The sequence below is a fragment of the Simochromis diagramma genome, unplaced genomic scaffold, assembly GCF_900408965.1.
Source record: "Simochromis diagramma unplaced genomic scaffold, fSimDia1.1 OVJJ01000205.1, whole genome shotgun sequence".
NCBI classification, from domain to species: domain Eukaryota; kingdom Metazoa; phylum Chordata; class Actinopteri; order Cichliformes; family Cichlidae; genus Simochromis; species Simochromis diagramma.
The window spans coordinates 14,747,743-14,765,006 of NW_024386782.1; the positions used below are offsets into that span (position 1 = coordinate 14,747,743).

The 17,264-nt window shown below is 40.2% G+C and overlaps 1 protein-coding gene across 3 annotated transcripts; it reads left to right on the forward strand.

Moving 5' to 3' along the window:
* Nucleotides 1–22: 22 nt before the first annotated feature.
* LOC120727679 (dipeptidyl peptidase 9-like) lies at nt 23–16,632 on the forward strand. Of its 3 annotated transcripts, none has more exons than XM_040022101.1 (21): nt 23–179; nt 1,486–1,569; nt 1,714–1,952; nt 2,159–2,271; nt 3,799–3,972; nt 5,315–5,483; nt 5,726–5,836; nt 6,450–6,578; nt 6,681–6,742; nt 6,855–6,955; nt 7,178–7,355; nt 7,453–7,612; nt 7,738–7,817; nt 8,512–8,664; nt 9,296–9,431; nt 12,538–12,683; nt 12,857–13,003; nt 13,100–13,252; nt 13,681–13,823; nt 14,486–14,597; nt 15,503–16,632. In XM_040022101.1, exons 2-21 carry the CDS (start codon nt 1,514–1,516, stop codon nt 15,593–15,595), a joined length of 2,655 nt encoding a protein of 884 aa, XP_039878035.1. In that variant the 5' UTR covers nt 23–179; nt 1,486–1,513; the 3' UTR covers nt 15,596–16,632. The 3 variants fall into 3 exon arrangements, with proteins under 3 accessions (XP_039878035.1, XP_039878033.1, XP_039878034.1); XM_040022099.1 differs by having other exon boundaries at nt 24–179; nt 5,312–5,483; XM_040022100.1 differs by lacking the exon at nt 23–179 and adding an exon at nt 186–421 and having other exon boundaries at nt 5,312–5,483.
* Nucleotides 16,633–17,264: the final 632 nt, after the last annotated feature.

A 17,264-nucleotide genomic window follows, 5' to 3' on the forward strand; every position in this document is an offset into this window, starting at 1 on the left:
AAAGCACCGGGTTTGTACTCCACCAGTACGAATGTTCCGCCTCTTGAATCTCAGAGCCAGCTGCAATTTGAGTGTGGCCATTCTGGGCCATGGATACAAGCTCTAGCGGTCTCAAAACTGTTTATTGACATCGAGCTAATAAGGTTTGTAAGCCGGGTAAAGAAACAGTGGCCGAATTGGTGAGTGTTGGTTTAAATTTTAACTTCTTTCACAGAGCCTGTTTTTATAGAAAACCAGACAACGCTAGCTTGTGGCAACCTAGCTTCCAGCCCGGTTAACGGCAGCTAGCTTATTAGCTTCAGAGCGAGAATGACAGAGGGGAACAGTCCTGTCAAAAGGCAGCGAAGGCAAACACGATTTAATAACTGTCTTTTGCTGCCTGTTTTTAAAATCTTTGGGGTTTTGTTGTTCACCTCAGGATGTAAATAACATCGGCTGAGTTTGAAATGTTCGCTCAAATAAATTTGCCGGTGTTTTTTCCCGGCGTGAGTGAGTAGTTGCAAATCAAGAACAAAGATCTATTGTAGGCAAGCTAACCTTAACTGTTACCATCAGCGGCACCGGTATTATTATTATTATTTTACCATTTCACTCTACTAATTTCCCATCCTTAATATTAAGCCTTTAAACGCTGTCAGGTATCTACCTGACTCAAATGGGCTCTTTCCGTATATTATTTTACAACTGGCACATAGGTCCCTGTAATTTTAACGTGTTTAGTAAGACCGAGGCCACGTTAAGTTAAATTTTAATTGCTAATAGGAGGATTACAAGGACTAGACATACGGTAATAACGTTACAGATGTTCTTCATCCAAGCGAAGATTTACGGTATGGCTATTATACATTCGTACATGACGATTAACAAATTATTGTTGAATTCGCTATTTAGGGCCATCTATACGAATTCTGTGGTACATGCTGGTTGGTGTTTTGATTGCGAGTTTGTTAAACACAGATGTAAGTGGCCTCACCATAATATTAGATTAGTCAACTATAATTACCAAAGGAGTAGCATCAGAAAAGCATCGCGGTTGTTTAGACAGTATCCCCCCACACAGGTGTTTGCGTCATATAATCTCTCACTAAACAGAGATTATAAAGGCAGAAATGTGGGCTATACTATAAATCCTGTGTTTCACCTGAAGCTGAGTTGTAGATGTGGCAGCTGCTTTTGTGCTATCATAGACTTGCATATAAAAATCGTTCAGGGGATTTCACATCTTTAGTGGACACTGCAGTATGCAAGTATCCTTTGAAGTCTTAATAAAGGATACATTTTCCTCTCTGTTTGGGGCCCACTTTCTGTATTTGTGTTATGTACTGTGGCTCAATCTAATGGGACAAGAACAGCCTGGTGCAGACAGATTTCTTGACTGTGTCTAGCTTTTGTTATAAAGAATTGATGACCCAAATTCCAAGTTTGCTAACTAATTCTATTTACAATTTTTTAACATTACATCTGTACTTCTTCTATTGGTTACAGATCTGACGTCAAACGTGTTAACCAGTGAATGCATAGAGTCAAGAAGGTCAGACTTTGTGACAATAAAGACGGTATCTGGACAAGGTACAGTGTTCATGTAGTCTCTCTGCCTTGGTTAAAAAAAATGGATGAATAATATTTAAACCAGTTCCAATAAATGAATGGCCTTGTGTAGGTGTGCCTTGGTTTCTGCACCACTTATCAGTTCTTTGTAATGTCAACGTGCAGCTGTGTGACTGTGAGCATGACGGCTGTGGACGGCCTTTCGGATAATGCAGAGGTGGTGGAAATGGAGGATGTGCCATCTCAGTTCTTTGTGGAGAAACACTCTTGGGAGGGCCTGCGAGATATTATCCACTGTAGCAGGAAGTACTCAGGCATGATTGCCAACAAGGCTCCCCATGACTTTCAGTTCGTGCAGAAAAATGATGAAAATGGACCCCACTCCCACCGGCTCTACTACCTCGGTAAGCCGCACAAAAATGCCCTGTATCAGCTTGTAATTGGTAATTTCTGTCTTTTTCTCAACTGTACTCCTTTCAGTTGACCTCAGTCATGCTTTTCTGCTCAAGGCAGCAGAGGATGATTGCTTCATAATACTAAAACAGTCACGGTGAAATGCCTGGTGTTTCTTGTTGACACTGCCTTTGTTGCTTTTCTTTGTCCTTACCAGGAATGCCTTATGGAAGCAGAGAGAACTCATTACTCTACTCAGAAATCCCCAAGAAGATTCGGAAAGAGGCCCTCTTAGTGTTGTCATGGAAACAGATGCTGGATCACTTTCAGGTGAATTCCCCATCTCTCCTCTCTCCTCTCTGTTTGTGCTGTGCCACAACCAAACTACCCAGTATGTTGTTATTGAAGTCCAAAATACTATCCAACCACTATGAAGGGATGATGGGGCAGATGAAGGTGGTTCAATCATGTGTTTCTCATTTATTATGTTACATATAAATATATATATAGATGTGTGTGTGTGTGTGTGTGTGTTTGTGTATGTATGTATGTATATATATATATATATATATATATATATATAATTTATTTACTAGGGGTGGGTTTTGATTATCGATTAAAATCGATTCTAGCTTGGATAACGTAATATCGATTCATTAAAATCCTGAATCGATTTTTTTAATATAAATTTATTTTGCCCGAAAAGCCAGAATCTCAGGTTAAACCTCACAAAATTTCAACAACCACCAAACAGCTAAAACAGTAAATGTGAGCAGGTACACGGATTCTGCACAAAGACGAAAACACAAAGCGCGGACCCGCCGACGCATCAGAATCAGTGAGATGTCGCCTTTCTCACCCGACGGCACGGACACTGTCGGGGCTGAAAGCCGACAGCTCGCTGATTCTGATGTTTCGGCGGGTCCGCGCTTTGTGTTTACGTATTTTTTGCACTAGATTCTGAGCTGCAGGTTTTATCTCTCTTCAACCAAAATTCCCTGAACCAGCAGCAAAAGAAGCAGCATACTACGCTTCACATTTGATAAACATCGTCATGGATTCCTTCTTACTTTTGCTGTTTTGCTTCCACCACGATAAAATCACACTTCATGCACAGCTCTCTCTCTCTCTCTCTCTCTGTATACTTCAAGAACAGTTTCCCGTCTAAAAATCTGTTTTCTTTATTATTCGCTTGCGCACAATTATACCGTTGTTTACAGCGCTGTCGGCTGCTGTGTTTTTTTCCTTTTACTTACTTCTGAAAAGAAAGCCTCATTTCTGCCGTTCAATAGGCTACTGAACAAATTTAAACTTTTTAAAATTATGCAAAATTGCAAAACGCTTAGCTGTGTCTCTAATAAAACCTCTGTAACTTTGCTCTGCTTCACTTCAGCAGCATCAGGTATTGTTCATATGTTGATTAATGGTTTTTCCTTCGTTTTTGATCTACTGCAGAATATTTGTATAAAATCCCAGGCCAGGAAAATCACCTTCATGTTTTTCTGTGTTTTATCCTCAGCTACTTTGACACAAAGGCATCTGCTGTGATGCTTACACCTTTGATAAAGTCTCGCAAGTGTCAGCTTTCTTTTTATAGATAAATAAATATGGAAATGTACTGATGCATGATCTGAATTATAATATTTTTTACTGTCTGAGGCAAAATTTCCCCGATTCGAATTGATTTGAATCGATTCGGGACCTTGTGAATTGGAATCAAATCGATTCTAGAAATCAGTGACGATACCCAGCCCTAATATTTACATATATGTACCGTTGCATATGCACAGGTTTACACAAAAAATCCCTTTGGTAAATTCAAATCTTATCCACATGTTTTCCTGTTGTTGCTCTAAGGCTACGCCGCACCAGGGGGCATATTCTCGAGAGGAGGAGTTGCTGAGAGAGCGTAAACGTTTGGGAGCATTTGGTATTACGTCCTATGACTACCATTCCCAGACTGGACTGTTCCTCTTCCAGGCTAGTAATAGCCTATTCTACTGTCAAGACGGTGGCAACAATGGTTTCATCGTGAGTACAGCTGCTCAATTTTTTGCAATTCTTAGATTCTCTTGATTAAAGAATGGATCAGTACAGCTGTGTAAAGACACTGTTATGTTAAATACATTACTTTGGCTCATAAACCTTTAAATACTGTGCATCCGTTCAATTAGAGGGATACCAAGGAATACCTGCAAGGTAGAGATGATCTCTATCTGTGAGTCTCCTGTCAGACTTTCTTCCAGACACACAGTCAGTGAATAGTGTTATTACATAGAATAATGTTATAAGTTATTACATTTCATGTGTTTGTGTGATTAATGGCTAGAGCAGGAATGTTAGACTGACTTTGCGTTGTGGGCCACTTTGCTCTTAAGTCGGCCATGAAACTGAAACTCCCCTTTCTGTCAGTGTAAAGAAGTGTAACTGCACAATGAATCCCTCCGACATCTTAATATAAGTAATTTCCACAGTACAGCTCAGTTTTTACCCATCAGCTCTAAAAGGCTGATGGGGTAATGCTATCACCCTGCCTGGTGGACAGACAGGCAAGCAATGGAACACCTGAGTTTGTGAATGCAATAACTCAAAAACAAGGCGACATAGGAGTTTCAAATTGATACCATAGGTGTATCGACTACAAATCTTGGGAGAGTTAACATGTTTTAGATGTCTATCAATAGTAAGAGCTGTAAAACTCGGTTTGGGCCTTGGATTAAGATTCATTTAGATTGTTTTTACTGTTTGTCAGAGGTGCACTTCAGGTCTTTCTCCCCCTGTGCTTGTGCCTTTTATAATTTTAATGCAGCTTTTTAACCTGCTTGAAGTAACAGGGATTTCCTTAGACCCTTGTACATTACACTGTATTTGAAGAGTTTTTGGAGTGCATGATGCTGCTGCTGAATCTTGATGGGTTTAACAAGATAAAAAGAATAAACAAACTGGTTGAATAATAGATAAATGAGATTTGTATAAACATACAACAACATCCTCACTGGTAGGAGAAATTGCAATAGCTCGAATGCATTGAGTCACTTTACAAAATCATGAGCTGGTCTGAGTCACTGAAAATAACCACGTGCATCCATATGGGTGGTCTGTACTTGCTGTCATTTACTTGGCTGTGCAGACCAACAATCTCAAGCTGTTATTTGAGCTTCTCTTTACAACTCAACAAGTATTTCAAGTCAGCAGATGTTACAGACTGAGTTAACTTAGTTTACAGAACTCTTTTTGATTGTCCTGATGTCTTTCCTCTAAACTTCCAATTTTTTTTTTCATGAATCAGGTTAATGTTTTCATAAGGCTCTCGCTCTGTCCACGTAACATTCAATTTCCTTTTGACTAAGACTGTTTTTGTTGGTTTTAGCAGTCAGCTCCTGTAAAGCCTATGGAGATCAAGACCCAGTGCTCAGGGACCCGTATGGACCCCAAGATCTGCCCCGGAGATCCAGACTTTATAGCCTTTATCAACAACAATGACTTGTGGATAGCCAACATTAAGACAGGCGAGGAAAGGCGACTCACGTACTGCCATAAAGGTCTGAAGACTCAGTTTTTTTTATTTAAGCAGTATTTTTATTGAGTGAGCTTTACAAATTTCACACTATTAGTGTGTGTCTTGTTTTGGCACTTCATCTTCTCTGTTTTTTCTCATCCAATTTCACTTTGTAGCACAGAGAGAAAACAACTTTGAGATCCCACATGTTCAGTTTTGTGTTTAGGCATATGAATATGGCATATGGATTTGAACCCATTTGCTAATTTATTCAATTTCTTCCAGGTTTAGATAATGTTAAGGAGGACCCCAAGTCTGCAGGTGTAGCAACTTTTGTCATCCAGGAAGAGTTTGACCGTTTCACTGGCTACTGGTGGAGCCCCACAGCAGTAGAAGGTCAGCAGTATGTCTTTTTCCAATAGTACCAGCTCAGCTCGGCTCGACTCAGTTTTTAGGGTTTTCCATTAGGTGGTAGTACCTGGTACCAGGTACTTTTTAGTACCCGCTTGGCCAGGATTCCAAGTGACCTGAGATCTGATCCAAAAAATGTGATGTCATCAGACTGCATGCGACCGATTGTCAGTCAGTGGCGTCACTCGATGAGTCATGAGAGTGTCTCCTTCACAAAAATTGAAGCTGCCATTTTTTAAACCTGGCAATGAAAAAAAACATTGTGGTCCCCGAGCCTGACAAAAAGCCATACACTGAGCAGCGGCTGTACCATCACCTCGACGCCCTCTATTGTGATGGTGTTCGTGTTGCATACAAATAATGTCGCTGAACTTTCAGCTGCACTGCTATAACGACCCCATGTACATTAGGTGGCACTCAATTGTAATGGAAAACTTCCGAAACTGAGTTGAATCGAGCTGCGTCGAGTTGAGCCGAGTAGGTTCTTGGCTCAATGGCTCTTACTAACAAAAGCAATTCTTAAGGAACAATTCTTACAGCCCATGTTATAGGTTCTGTTTCTTTGGATAAATTGCGTTAATTGTTTTTCTCCCGTCAGACCCTAATGGAGGTAAAACAGTGTACCTTCTGTATGAAGAGGTGGATGAAACAGAGGTAGAAATTATTCATGTTCCATCTCCGGCACTTGAGGAGCGGAAAGCAGACGCATACAGATATCCTCGCACAGGTCAGTGCAGGTTTGCACAATGTATGCACAAGGATTTAGAGTAGTGAAAACATACGCACACATTTCTACAACTTGTATTTTTTTCTAATCTCTTATTTACAGGTAGCAAAAATCCCCAGTCTACACTTAAACTGGCAGAGATCAAGACAGATCATCAAGGAAGAGCAAGTGTCTCACTTTCTTTTCTTCACTTTTTTTCTACGTGCTTTAGCATCTTCATTCTTTAGCATGATCTTTATTTCACGTGTGCGTATGCATGTGTATGTGTATTTACAGATAGTGAGCACACACGACAAAGAACTGGTCGCCCCCTTTAACTCCTTGTTTCCTGGGACAGAATACATCGCCAGAGTAGGATGGACGAGTGACGGCAAATAGTGAGTGTTGCAAAATTCTGCCACTCTCAGAATAAACCAGCATTAGAAACTATCTGATTGAGAACCTTTTAAAATTGTGGCATCAGTTTGGAAGCTATGGACGTACACAACAGTCTCGTTAGTTTTTACAGAAGTTATACTGGAGGGAACTATTTTTCATTCACGATTGCTCATCATTCCATACAAATTAGTGTTTTGATCGTTGTCTGCTCTCTGTTGTAGTGGTTGGGCAGTGCTGTTAGACCGCAGTCAGAGGAAACTGCAACTTGTTCTGCTGCCACCCGCCCTCTTCATCCCAGTGACAGATGATCCAGCTCTAAGACAGGAGAGTCTGGAGGCTGTGCCCACTAACACGCAGCCATACATAATCTATGAAGAAACCACTGACGTCTGGATAAATGTAAATGTTTTCTCACAGCTCTCTATGGTTACCTTTAAAATAAACTGATTAAGTACATTTATAAATTCTAATTATGACGCTTTCTTTCTTTCTGCAGGTTCACGATATATTCTATCCCTTTATTCAAACGACAGAAGATGAGTTTACTTTCATTTGGGTAAATGAGTCTAAAACAGGTTTCAGCCATCTGTATAAAATCACATCCCAGTTACAACCAGGCTGCTACCGTTGGATAGAGGAATACCAGCACCTAGAGGGTACGGAACTAGGAGATGCCTCTGCATTGATTTGAAATGAAATAATCAGATTTTTTAGGCTGATATTACTTTTGTCTTTAGCGTTTACATTATAGAATGTTGATTTTTACTTTTTTGTCCTCCAGGAGACTTTAAATGTGCAATCAAAGAAGAGGTTACATTGACCTGTGGGGAATGGGAAGTGTTGGCAAGACATGGCTCCAAGGTGAGTGCCAAATACAAAAGAAAAAAAATCACACTTATGAGAGATACAGGTGATCTCAGTAAGAAAATATTTGGGCAGTTCTCAATTTTAATCTCAAGTAATGATGATGAATTTGGAGTGTTGATTCTAAATCCTAATTTTAGGGTGTTTATAAAAAGACTGGTGCTGCAGTGTCTGAAGTTGACAACAGATCCACATCAACTGACATTTGGTATTTCCCTGGAGATTTTCTGTCAGGCTTCTGCTGCAGTCAATTTCAATTTTTGCTTGTTTCAGGCCTTTTTTTGTTTTCAGTCTGGGTAAAACAGATGGACAAAAAATGTCTAAACATGTTGACATTGTGCATAGTATGGATGCAAACACCGTCAAATGCTACTGAAGCTGAAAGATGACAAGTTAACCTGATGCTACCTTTAAAAAAAATCACTAGAACAGTCAAATATACATGTTTGTTTGAAATGTACATTTTACTGTATTCTCTGTATTTTGTATTCTGGAGTTCAGCACCAATGCTGACTAGGAGTCAGCTTCTCTAAACTATTTAATATATTACTTGAAACAAAGATTTTTCACTGGCTTTATTTAGGTTTGTCATGGACTACTTTATGGCATCTGAAAAGACCATTGCTGTATTTTTGCTGAGAGCTGCTGTTTTCATTCACCTTCAAATGCTCTCTAATGTTTCCTTTGCTAGATCTGGGTCAATGAGGCAACAAAGTTGGTGTATTTCCAGGGCACCAGAGACACTCCTCTGGAGCATCATCTTTACGTGGTCAGCTATGAGTCACCTGGAGATGTGGTCAGACTAACTAAGCCTGGCTTCTCTCATAGCTGCTCTGTTAGTCAGGTACTATCATTTATTTGTGCACGTACCTGTTTGCTTAACTCTGTGTGCAAATTTCAGTAATCCAGCTGTTTTTTTTAACATGTTGCTCAACAGTTGAGTTGCTTTAACATATTTTACTGTTTTGAGTAGTTCTGGTGGGAACAAATACTTCAGTCAGTGCCAGAATTACATTTCAAATATATGAAAAATAAATAAATAAATATAAGTGTTGTTGTCTTACACCTGGGGAAACAAGACCAGTCCAGATTAAGTACAGCTAATAGAGGATATAGAGAAGGTTTAAGTAAAGAGAGAAACTGCCTGCTTAAGAGCAGTGAGAAATAAAGCACTGGCTTGAAGGAAGCGTTTAACCTTCTCCAGGCAGACAGTTACGACCTAACATCCTGATTACCCCACATACATATTTTATGAGGTTTTTTTACTCAGAAGTACCACTGCAGGACTTGGTTGTGCATTAGCAACAAAAAACCTAATTCGGGCTTGAGAGGGTTAAAGAGAGTGTTGACAGCATACTTGATAGTGTCTCATGTCGGGCTTTGTTGTAGTTAGTGATACAACTTTGCATCCCTCTTGCCTTTTATTTCCTTCCTCTTCTTTATAAGGCATCTCTTTCTCTTCTCTCTTCTTGCAGAACTTTGACTTTTTTGTCAGCCACTACAGCAACGTGAGTACTCCTCCCTGTGTTCACGTCTACAAGCTGACTGGCTCAGAAGGTGACCCGCTGCACATGGTTCCTGAGTTCTGGGCCAGCATGATGGAATCGCCAGGTAAACAGAGCCTGATGTAAAAAAGACCATGTAACATCGCTCGTACTAAAGACGGAGGGGCACTGCTTGTCAGCAGTGTGTACACTGAGATAGTATCCAAGAGCAACTGCATTCCTCTGTCTACAGGGAGTGCAGAAATATTCGGCAAATGAGTATTTTGTCCACATCATCCTCTTCATGCATGTTGTCTTACTCCAAGCTGTATAGGCCCGAAAGCCTACTACCAATTAAGCATATTAGGTGATGTGCATCTCTGTAATGAGAAGGGGTGTGGTCTAATGACATCAACACCCTATATCAGGTGTGCATAATTATTAGGCAACGTCCTTTCCTTTGGCAAAATGGGTCAAAAAGAAGGACTTGACAGGCACAGAAAAGTCAAAAATAGTGAGATATCTTGCAGAGGGATGCAGCAGTCTCAAAATTGCAAAGCTTCTGAAGCGTGATCATCGAACAATCAAGCGTTTCATTCAAAATGGTCAACAGGGTCGCAAGAAGCGTGTGGAAAAACCAAGGCGCAAAATAACTGCCCATGAACTGAGAAAAGTCAAGCGTGCAGCTGCCAAGATGCCACTTGCCACCAGTTTGGCCATATTTCAGAGCTGCAACATCACTGGAGTGCCCAAAAGCACAAGGTGTGCAATACTCAGAGACATGGCCAAGGTAAGAAAGGCTGAAAGACGACCACCACTGAACAAGACACACAAGCTGAAACGTCAAGACTGGGCCAAGAAATATCTCAAGACTGATTTTTCTAAGGTTTTATGGACTGATGAAATGAGAGTGAGTCTTGATGGGCCAGATGGATGGGCCCGTGGCTGGATTGGTAAAGGGCAGAGAGCTCCAGTCCGACTCAGACGCCAGCAAGGTGGAGGTGGAGTACTGGTTTGGGCTGGTATCATCAAAGATGAGCTTGTGGGGCCTTTTCGGGTTGAGGATGGAGTCAAGCTCAACTCCCAGTCCTACTGCCAGTTTCTGGAAGACACCTTCTTCAAGCAGTGGTACAGGAAGAAGTCTGCATCCTTCAAGAAAAACATGATTTTCATGCAGGACAATGCTCCATCACACGCGTCCAAGTACTCCACAGCGTGGCTGGCAAGAAAGGGTATAAAAGAAGAAAAACTAATGACATGGCCTACCTTGTTCACCTGATCTGAACCCCATTGAGAACCTGTGGTCCATCATCAAATGTGAGATTTACAAGGAGGGAAAACAGTACACCTCTCTGAACAGTGTCTGGGAGGCTGTGGTTGCTGCTGCACGCAATGTTGATGGTGAACAGATCAAAACACTGACAGAATCCATGGATGGCAGGCTTTTGAGTGTCCTTGCAAAGAAAGGTGGCTATATTGGTCGCTGATTTGTTTTTGTTTTGTTTTTGAATGTCAGAAATGTATATTTGTGAATGTGGAGATGTTATATTGGTTTCACTGGTAAAAATAAATAATTGAAATGGGTATATATTTATTTTTTGTTAAGTTGCCTAATAATTATGCACAGTAATAGTCACCTGCACACACAGATATCCCCCTAAAATAGCTAAAACTAAAAACAAACTAAAACTACTTCCATTCCAGCTTTGATATTAATGAGTGTTTTGGGTTCATTGAGAACATGGTTGTTGTTCAATAATAAAATTATTCCTCAAAAATACAACTTGCCTAATAATTCTGCACTCCCTGTATAAATGGTTAATTCCAACGAAAAGTACTTGTTTGACGTTTTGTGGCTATGCATTACTAAAGGAAAAGTCAGCCAAGAGTCATTGTTTTAAAATCTCTCAAAGGATTTGATAAATTTGGTTTTCACATGGTAAATGTTTTGTTCCCTTTTTTTTTTAAAACCTCTCTTGCAGTTAAAAAATTACAAGTCTGGCATTAAACAAAACAAAGCCTCTCTGTGTCAGTATAGCTTTGTGCAGAGGATAGTCTGTCCAAGTGTGAGTGTTCATATCAGGAGAAGATCCTAAACATCATCACATTTCTTCTGTTTCTGGGAGCTTTGGAACTCCCGAAATTTAAGGCTTAAAGTTTATTAACCTCTTTAATTCAAACTACTTATCATGGACCAAACCATCACAATGGATTGAAAATTGCTCTATATAAATTTTTTTAGCACTACACCATTAGTTAATGTAGTTTTCATTATATGGGTGTCAGCTTGAACAGTTTGTGCTTTGTTGGAAGAGTAGGAATTGAAGCAGAAGTCTTGATTTAGACTTTTGCAGGGAATTTTTGCAGACGGTGTAAACTATCTAGTGGCCGACATCGTTGCTAGCATTTATGCTTGTGCAGGTGCATTATGTGTAATTACCTTGTGGCCGTATCTTGGTGTTTTATGTGTGGCGCCAGACGATAGACAGCATTTTATTTGTTTGTTTGTTGGTTTTGTTTTTTTCTTCCTTCACGTCCATTCTGATAAATTCTGCAATCTCCCACCTGAAATTTACTGACATTAGAGAGTCCTTACATTGATGTTAGAATTATGTTTCCTTGTATTTAGCCACTTAGAGAATAACAATCAATATACTAACTCAAAGTAGCCGAACATGCACAATGCACGAACAAGCCAATCACAGTCGATGCAATCTGTAGTTAAATTTCTAGAGAGGTGAACATCAGGTTATGTGGTGGAATTTGGGGGGGGAGGGTGGTTGAGGTGTAGATTTCCCACTAAAACATAAATCCCTGTTAACCGCCACCCCATTGCAGGAGCTTCTACAGAGTTGCTTGTCATGATTGTGCTGTTAGCTGAAACAATATTTTGAAGCTGTAAAAATCTGGCTGAGGGAATGAAAAATAAACCTGCAGCAGAGTCCAGCTGTGGAATATAGTACAGGTTCAAGAGTATCAGTAACCTTAAACACTAAAACGTTTCATTTTTTTATTCCCAAACAATCATTTAGTTCTGTAAAATGTTTTAGAGTGCTGAGGTTTTTTCTGCTGCAACATTTGTTGACAAAGGGTTCTCAGGCATGCTGTTTGAAGCACTTTGAGTAGAAAAGCTTTATATAAGAGAACCAGTCATTTCACAATTTATATATTTTTTGACATAAAACCTTGTTTGCGTATGCCTAACCTGGTGACTGCTTGTTGATGTCATCCAGGTTGTCCGGGAGATTACAATCCACCTGAGATTTTCGACTTTCCGGGGAAATCAGGCTTCCATCTTTATGGGATGGTATACAAGCCTCACAACCTGCAGTCTGGGCGGAAACACCCCACTGTTCTCTTTGTCTACGGAGGCCCACAGGTTTGTAGCTGCATCTTATCCATCTTACTTCTAACTGTGTAATCATACGGCTTTGTTACATAAGATTTAATCATTGCTGCCTTCCCTTTGTGGCTAATAAATGCTGCTCTGAAAGTCTATTACTGTGTAAACAAAATGTTTATAAGAACGTGATTATGTCTTTGTATATGTAGGTGCAGTTGGTTAACAACTCTTTTAAGGGCATGAAATACCTCCGCCTGAACACGCTGGCTTCTCTCGGCTATGCTGTGGTTGTCATTGATGGGAGGGGTTCTTGTCAGAGGGGCCTTGAATTTGAAGGAGCACTGAAAAACAAAATGGTAAAGTTTGACACATACAAATAATAATCCAGTATCATTAAAGAAATAGATGTGATGTGAAAGCTCCAGCCGAAATAACTCTGTTTGCCTCTCCAGGGTCAAGTAGAGATTGAAGACCAGGTGGAGGGGCTGCAGTATGTAGCAGAGAAGTTTAACTTTGTGGACCTGAGCCGTGTTGCCATCCATGGCTGGTCCTATGGAGGTTTCCTTTCTCTCATGGGCCTCATCCAGCGACCCAATGTCTTTAAGGTTGGACTGCCTGTTTACCCTCAAGCTGTCGTTTATTGTTAAAACCATATTAAACTTTTGCCTATAGCCCAAAACATGCAGGCATTTGTTATTTAATGCAATATAAAATGGAGAAATCATTTCTTAATTCTCTGTTTCCTTATTGCTCATAACCTCATTTGTGATGCAGTTGCCAGTTGCATCCACATGGTGTCTGTCTTGGAGTGTGTTAGCCATTATTAAGTAGAGATGTCTGCAGATACATCAAGATTTTTCTTGTGACATGTGTGCATATCAGATGTAAAACAATGACATCAGAATATACCATTAATAATCGTATTATAACACACACAGTAGGCCTAAACAATTACTCTCCTGCAAAGTGACTTCTTTCCAGATTAAGATGAATTCTTTTTCTTTTAATGTTATTTCTTTTCCATCCCTGACAGCTGGCTATTGCAGGTGCCCCAGTGACTGTGTGGATGGCCTATGACACAGGCTACACAGAGCGCTACATGGATGTGCCTGAGAACAACCAACAGGGCTACGAGGAGGGATCTGTGGCGCTGCATGTGGACAAGCTCCCTAGCGAGTCAGTACACACACACTGTTATTTAAGTTAACAAGAAAGAAATTTTTTTTTAAAATCAAAACGCACATTCTCTGCAGTTTCTCATATTGTCTCTGCATTTTAATAACGATTGTAGGATCTTTAATGTCATATTTTGGTTAAATGTGCTTCACATTTGGTCAGTCCGATTCCTGTGCGCAACTGACAGTTCAAACACTTCTTAAAAAATCAGTCTCATTCTTATGAAACGCCTTTAAATGTGACTCTTAAAACATTTAAACTCTCGAACTCGTGCTTGTGCATGCCACACCTTGCCTCTGTGTCCTTGGATCATTTTCATTAGCTGAGGAACGTTGAGTTATTGATGTTTCAGTAGCAGGGTCTTCCTTTAAGTCAAAAGCTGTGGATTATTATTATTATTATTTTTTTGTATGTAAAATAAGTTCTGCAAACATTAAGATTGCATCCTGACGGAACCTCACTATTTAGGGTTCTAGTGATGACCTTAAAAACGTGAAACTGAAAGAGAGAGTAAAAGATTTTTACAACTGCATTTGTGTAATCATTCTGTAAATCTCTTTGTGCCACTTAAAACATTTGTAATGTTGGGAACATGTTTTTACTGTTCTCGGAACACGTATTCATTGCAGTTTAACTAATCACATCGTAACTCTCTTCTTCAGGCCCAACCGTTTGCTTATTCTCCACGGCTTTCTGGATGAGAATGTACACTTTTTCCACACCAATTTTCTAGTGTCACAGATAATCCGGGCTGGAAAGCCCTACCAGCTTCAGGTTTGTTTCATATCTTAAGAGCATAATACACGTGTGTGTGTATGTTTATGTTGTTCCAGCATTATCACAATCATGTTGTCCAGGATCAGTGCTGCAGTTGATCACTTATGTTGGTTTGTTAGTGATAGTGAGTGATCGAACAACATCACTGGTCAGATGCAGGGCTGATCCTGGACCAACATTATTATTATGATAATATAGCCTATATGGTGATAATATAACATCACCAGCACTTGGATAACAGATCATGCTTCCAGAAACATAGAAGAAAGTGCACTTTTACTGCTAAGGGCCATCTTAGTTTTCACAGGATTTTTCTTGTATCACTTATTTATAGTTCAATAAATTCACTTCAGTTAACATAATACAGTAGTTGGATTATATATTAGGATTAGGATTGTTGTTTTGAATTTTGAACCTTTAGTGTCAGCGGGCAGCTATTTCCATAATGACAGCCTCTGTGTTCGATACAAATGCTGTGACACTTTGCATCGACAGCGTTCAGTGCGATCATGCAAAGCAGCTTCTTTTTCCTGCTGCGCTTTCAGTGCTTTCATTTGGAAATACAAGTTAACTCTTGAACCACTTCTCTGTCACCAACCAATCAAAACCAAGAAGTGTTGAGCTTCACAGTGTCAACTTCAACACGGGTAAAGGTTAAACGGCGCTTGTTTGTCCCTCATGGCCCAGGTATATATGGATTAGGGAGGTGGTTTGTGTAACCTAGCAGCAGCAGGTGCTAGGCTACAAAAACAACCTTTGTAAAGAAGGTCATGAGTGGCTTCAAAGGCAAAAAAGATATTTTCTAGATTAGATATGATTGGTTACACACACAGAGAGCATGTGTATTAATTTATAAATTAAGTTGCTGATGTTGGTTGATTGCTCTGTTTTCATTTTTAAAGGTCTACCCCAACGAGCGGCACAGTATCCGCTGCCCTGAGTCTGGAGAGCACTACGAGATAATGCTGCTGCACTTTCTACAACAATACCTCTAAAATCAGACAACAGGGGACAAGTGAAGTCAAATTCCCCTCTTCCTTCTTTTACCCCTCCCAACTGTCCGCCCACCTGTATTCTCCATGACCTCCCCACCCCAGCCCATTTCTAACTGTTTACCCTGTCAGCAAGAAACACATCAGACACCCAGCAGCCACCAGCTCCTTTCCTCCCAACCAACTATTCGTCTCACTTCTGCATTACATTTCCTCCTCTCTGTCTTGTTCTGTTACTCAATTGCTCTCCCAGTCTTCTTCACGCCCCCTTCACCCCCATGTACAGTCTGGAGAAAGGTTTACGTGCACGACATGTGGTGTCCCACCCAGAAAGCCGAACAAAGACTTGTGAAGAAATGTTTGCAGGCTGTGTCAGTCTGACTCATTGCTCACTCACATCTTCATTTCTACAGCCACGATGGTTTCTGCCAAACGTTATCAAATTGTTTTCCCGCCCCCCCAAGCCTGTTTTGTTTACTCCAGTCAGAGGTAGAAGCGGTGGTTACAGTTCACAGATATGACATGGAAATGTGTCCACGCATTTGCAGACGTAAACCTTTACAGTATACATGCATATGTAAAATACAGTTCATCTCATACATAAGCACAGACACTCACACCCACCCTCACAATAGCCATACATACTGTGGTTCTGTACCTCGGAGTTGGTGTAATAATCAAGAAAGGAAGAAAATCAAGGCTCTTCCTCTGTCTGTGTTTTTAGCGTTTGTTGTTTAAAATGAAATATTTTTATGGATTTTTATTCTTTTTTTTTTTTCATGAGTGCTGATGGAAGGCACTCATTGATGTTTTTGCGCCGTCTTACCCCGTCATATTACATTGCTCGAGATGTCTGCTTGCCTTCTTAACACATAATTTATATTTGCCAAAGTACCTCTTGACTCTTGATCATGCTGGTATTTCCCTTTTTTACTGCAATAAAGACAACAAGAGGGTGAGCACTGGAGTCTTACAACAGCTTTGTACCACCGAAATACAATTTGTACATGATAATGAATAAATGTATGAATCAATCACAAGCTTTCTTCTGGTGCAGTCTTGTTTTTCTACCTGTGAAGGGTTATATGTCTTGTTGTACTTCATATTTTCTGGGATTAAAAGGTTTTTTAAAATTATTATTTTAAATGTCAAGTGTGGCTTAAAGCCTCAATTAGACACCCCGGCTCCTGTATTCCTCTTCACATCAGACCTGCACCTGACTTAAAGAAATCCACCTCAGCTACAAGAAGAGGGCTTTGAAGCTCCCCAAACATGTGGCAGCTGATGCTGTGGTAACCTTTAGATGTATTGAGTGGTGCTTCATATTGATTTGGGAGCACCGCAGAGACTTAACTGGATTCCACTGCCCTTAAAATCACTTCAATAAACAAGCAGGCCTTTGGAGAAGAAGGAAATGGCAATATTTGATCCTTTGCTTGTTATTGCAAGCCTCTAATCAGCCATGTCTTATTAGTGCAATTAGACATGTAGGCATGTAGCCATGGTCAAAGCAGCCTGTTAAAGGTCAACCTGGACAATAGAATAAGGAATGAATAGTGATTTAAGTGACTGTGGCGTGGTTGTTGATGTCAGGCAGGCTGGTCTGAGTGATTCAGAAACTGCTGATCTACTCGGATTTTCAAGCAAAATCTAGGGTTCATAGAGAATGGCC

Excerpts from the sequence above, each read along its gene's own strand:
- LOC120727679 (XM_040022099.1), top strand. The coding sequence starts at position 1,514 with ATGCATAGAGTCAAGAAGGTCAGACTTTGTGACAATAAAGACGGTATC. Across the intron at positions 5,484-5,725 it reads ACTCACGTACTGCCATAAAG|GTTTAGATAATGTTAAGGAG; the intron begins GTCTGAAGACTC and ends AATTTCTTCCAG. Across the intron at positions 7,356-7,452 it reads CCACTGACGTCTGGATAAAT|GTTCACGATATATTCTATCC; the intron begins GTAAATGTTTTC and ends TTCTTTCTGCAG.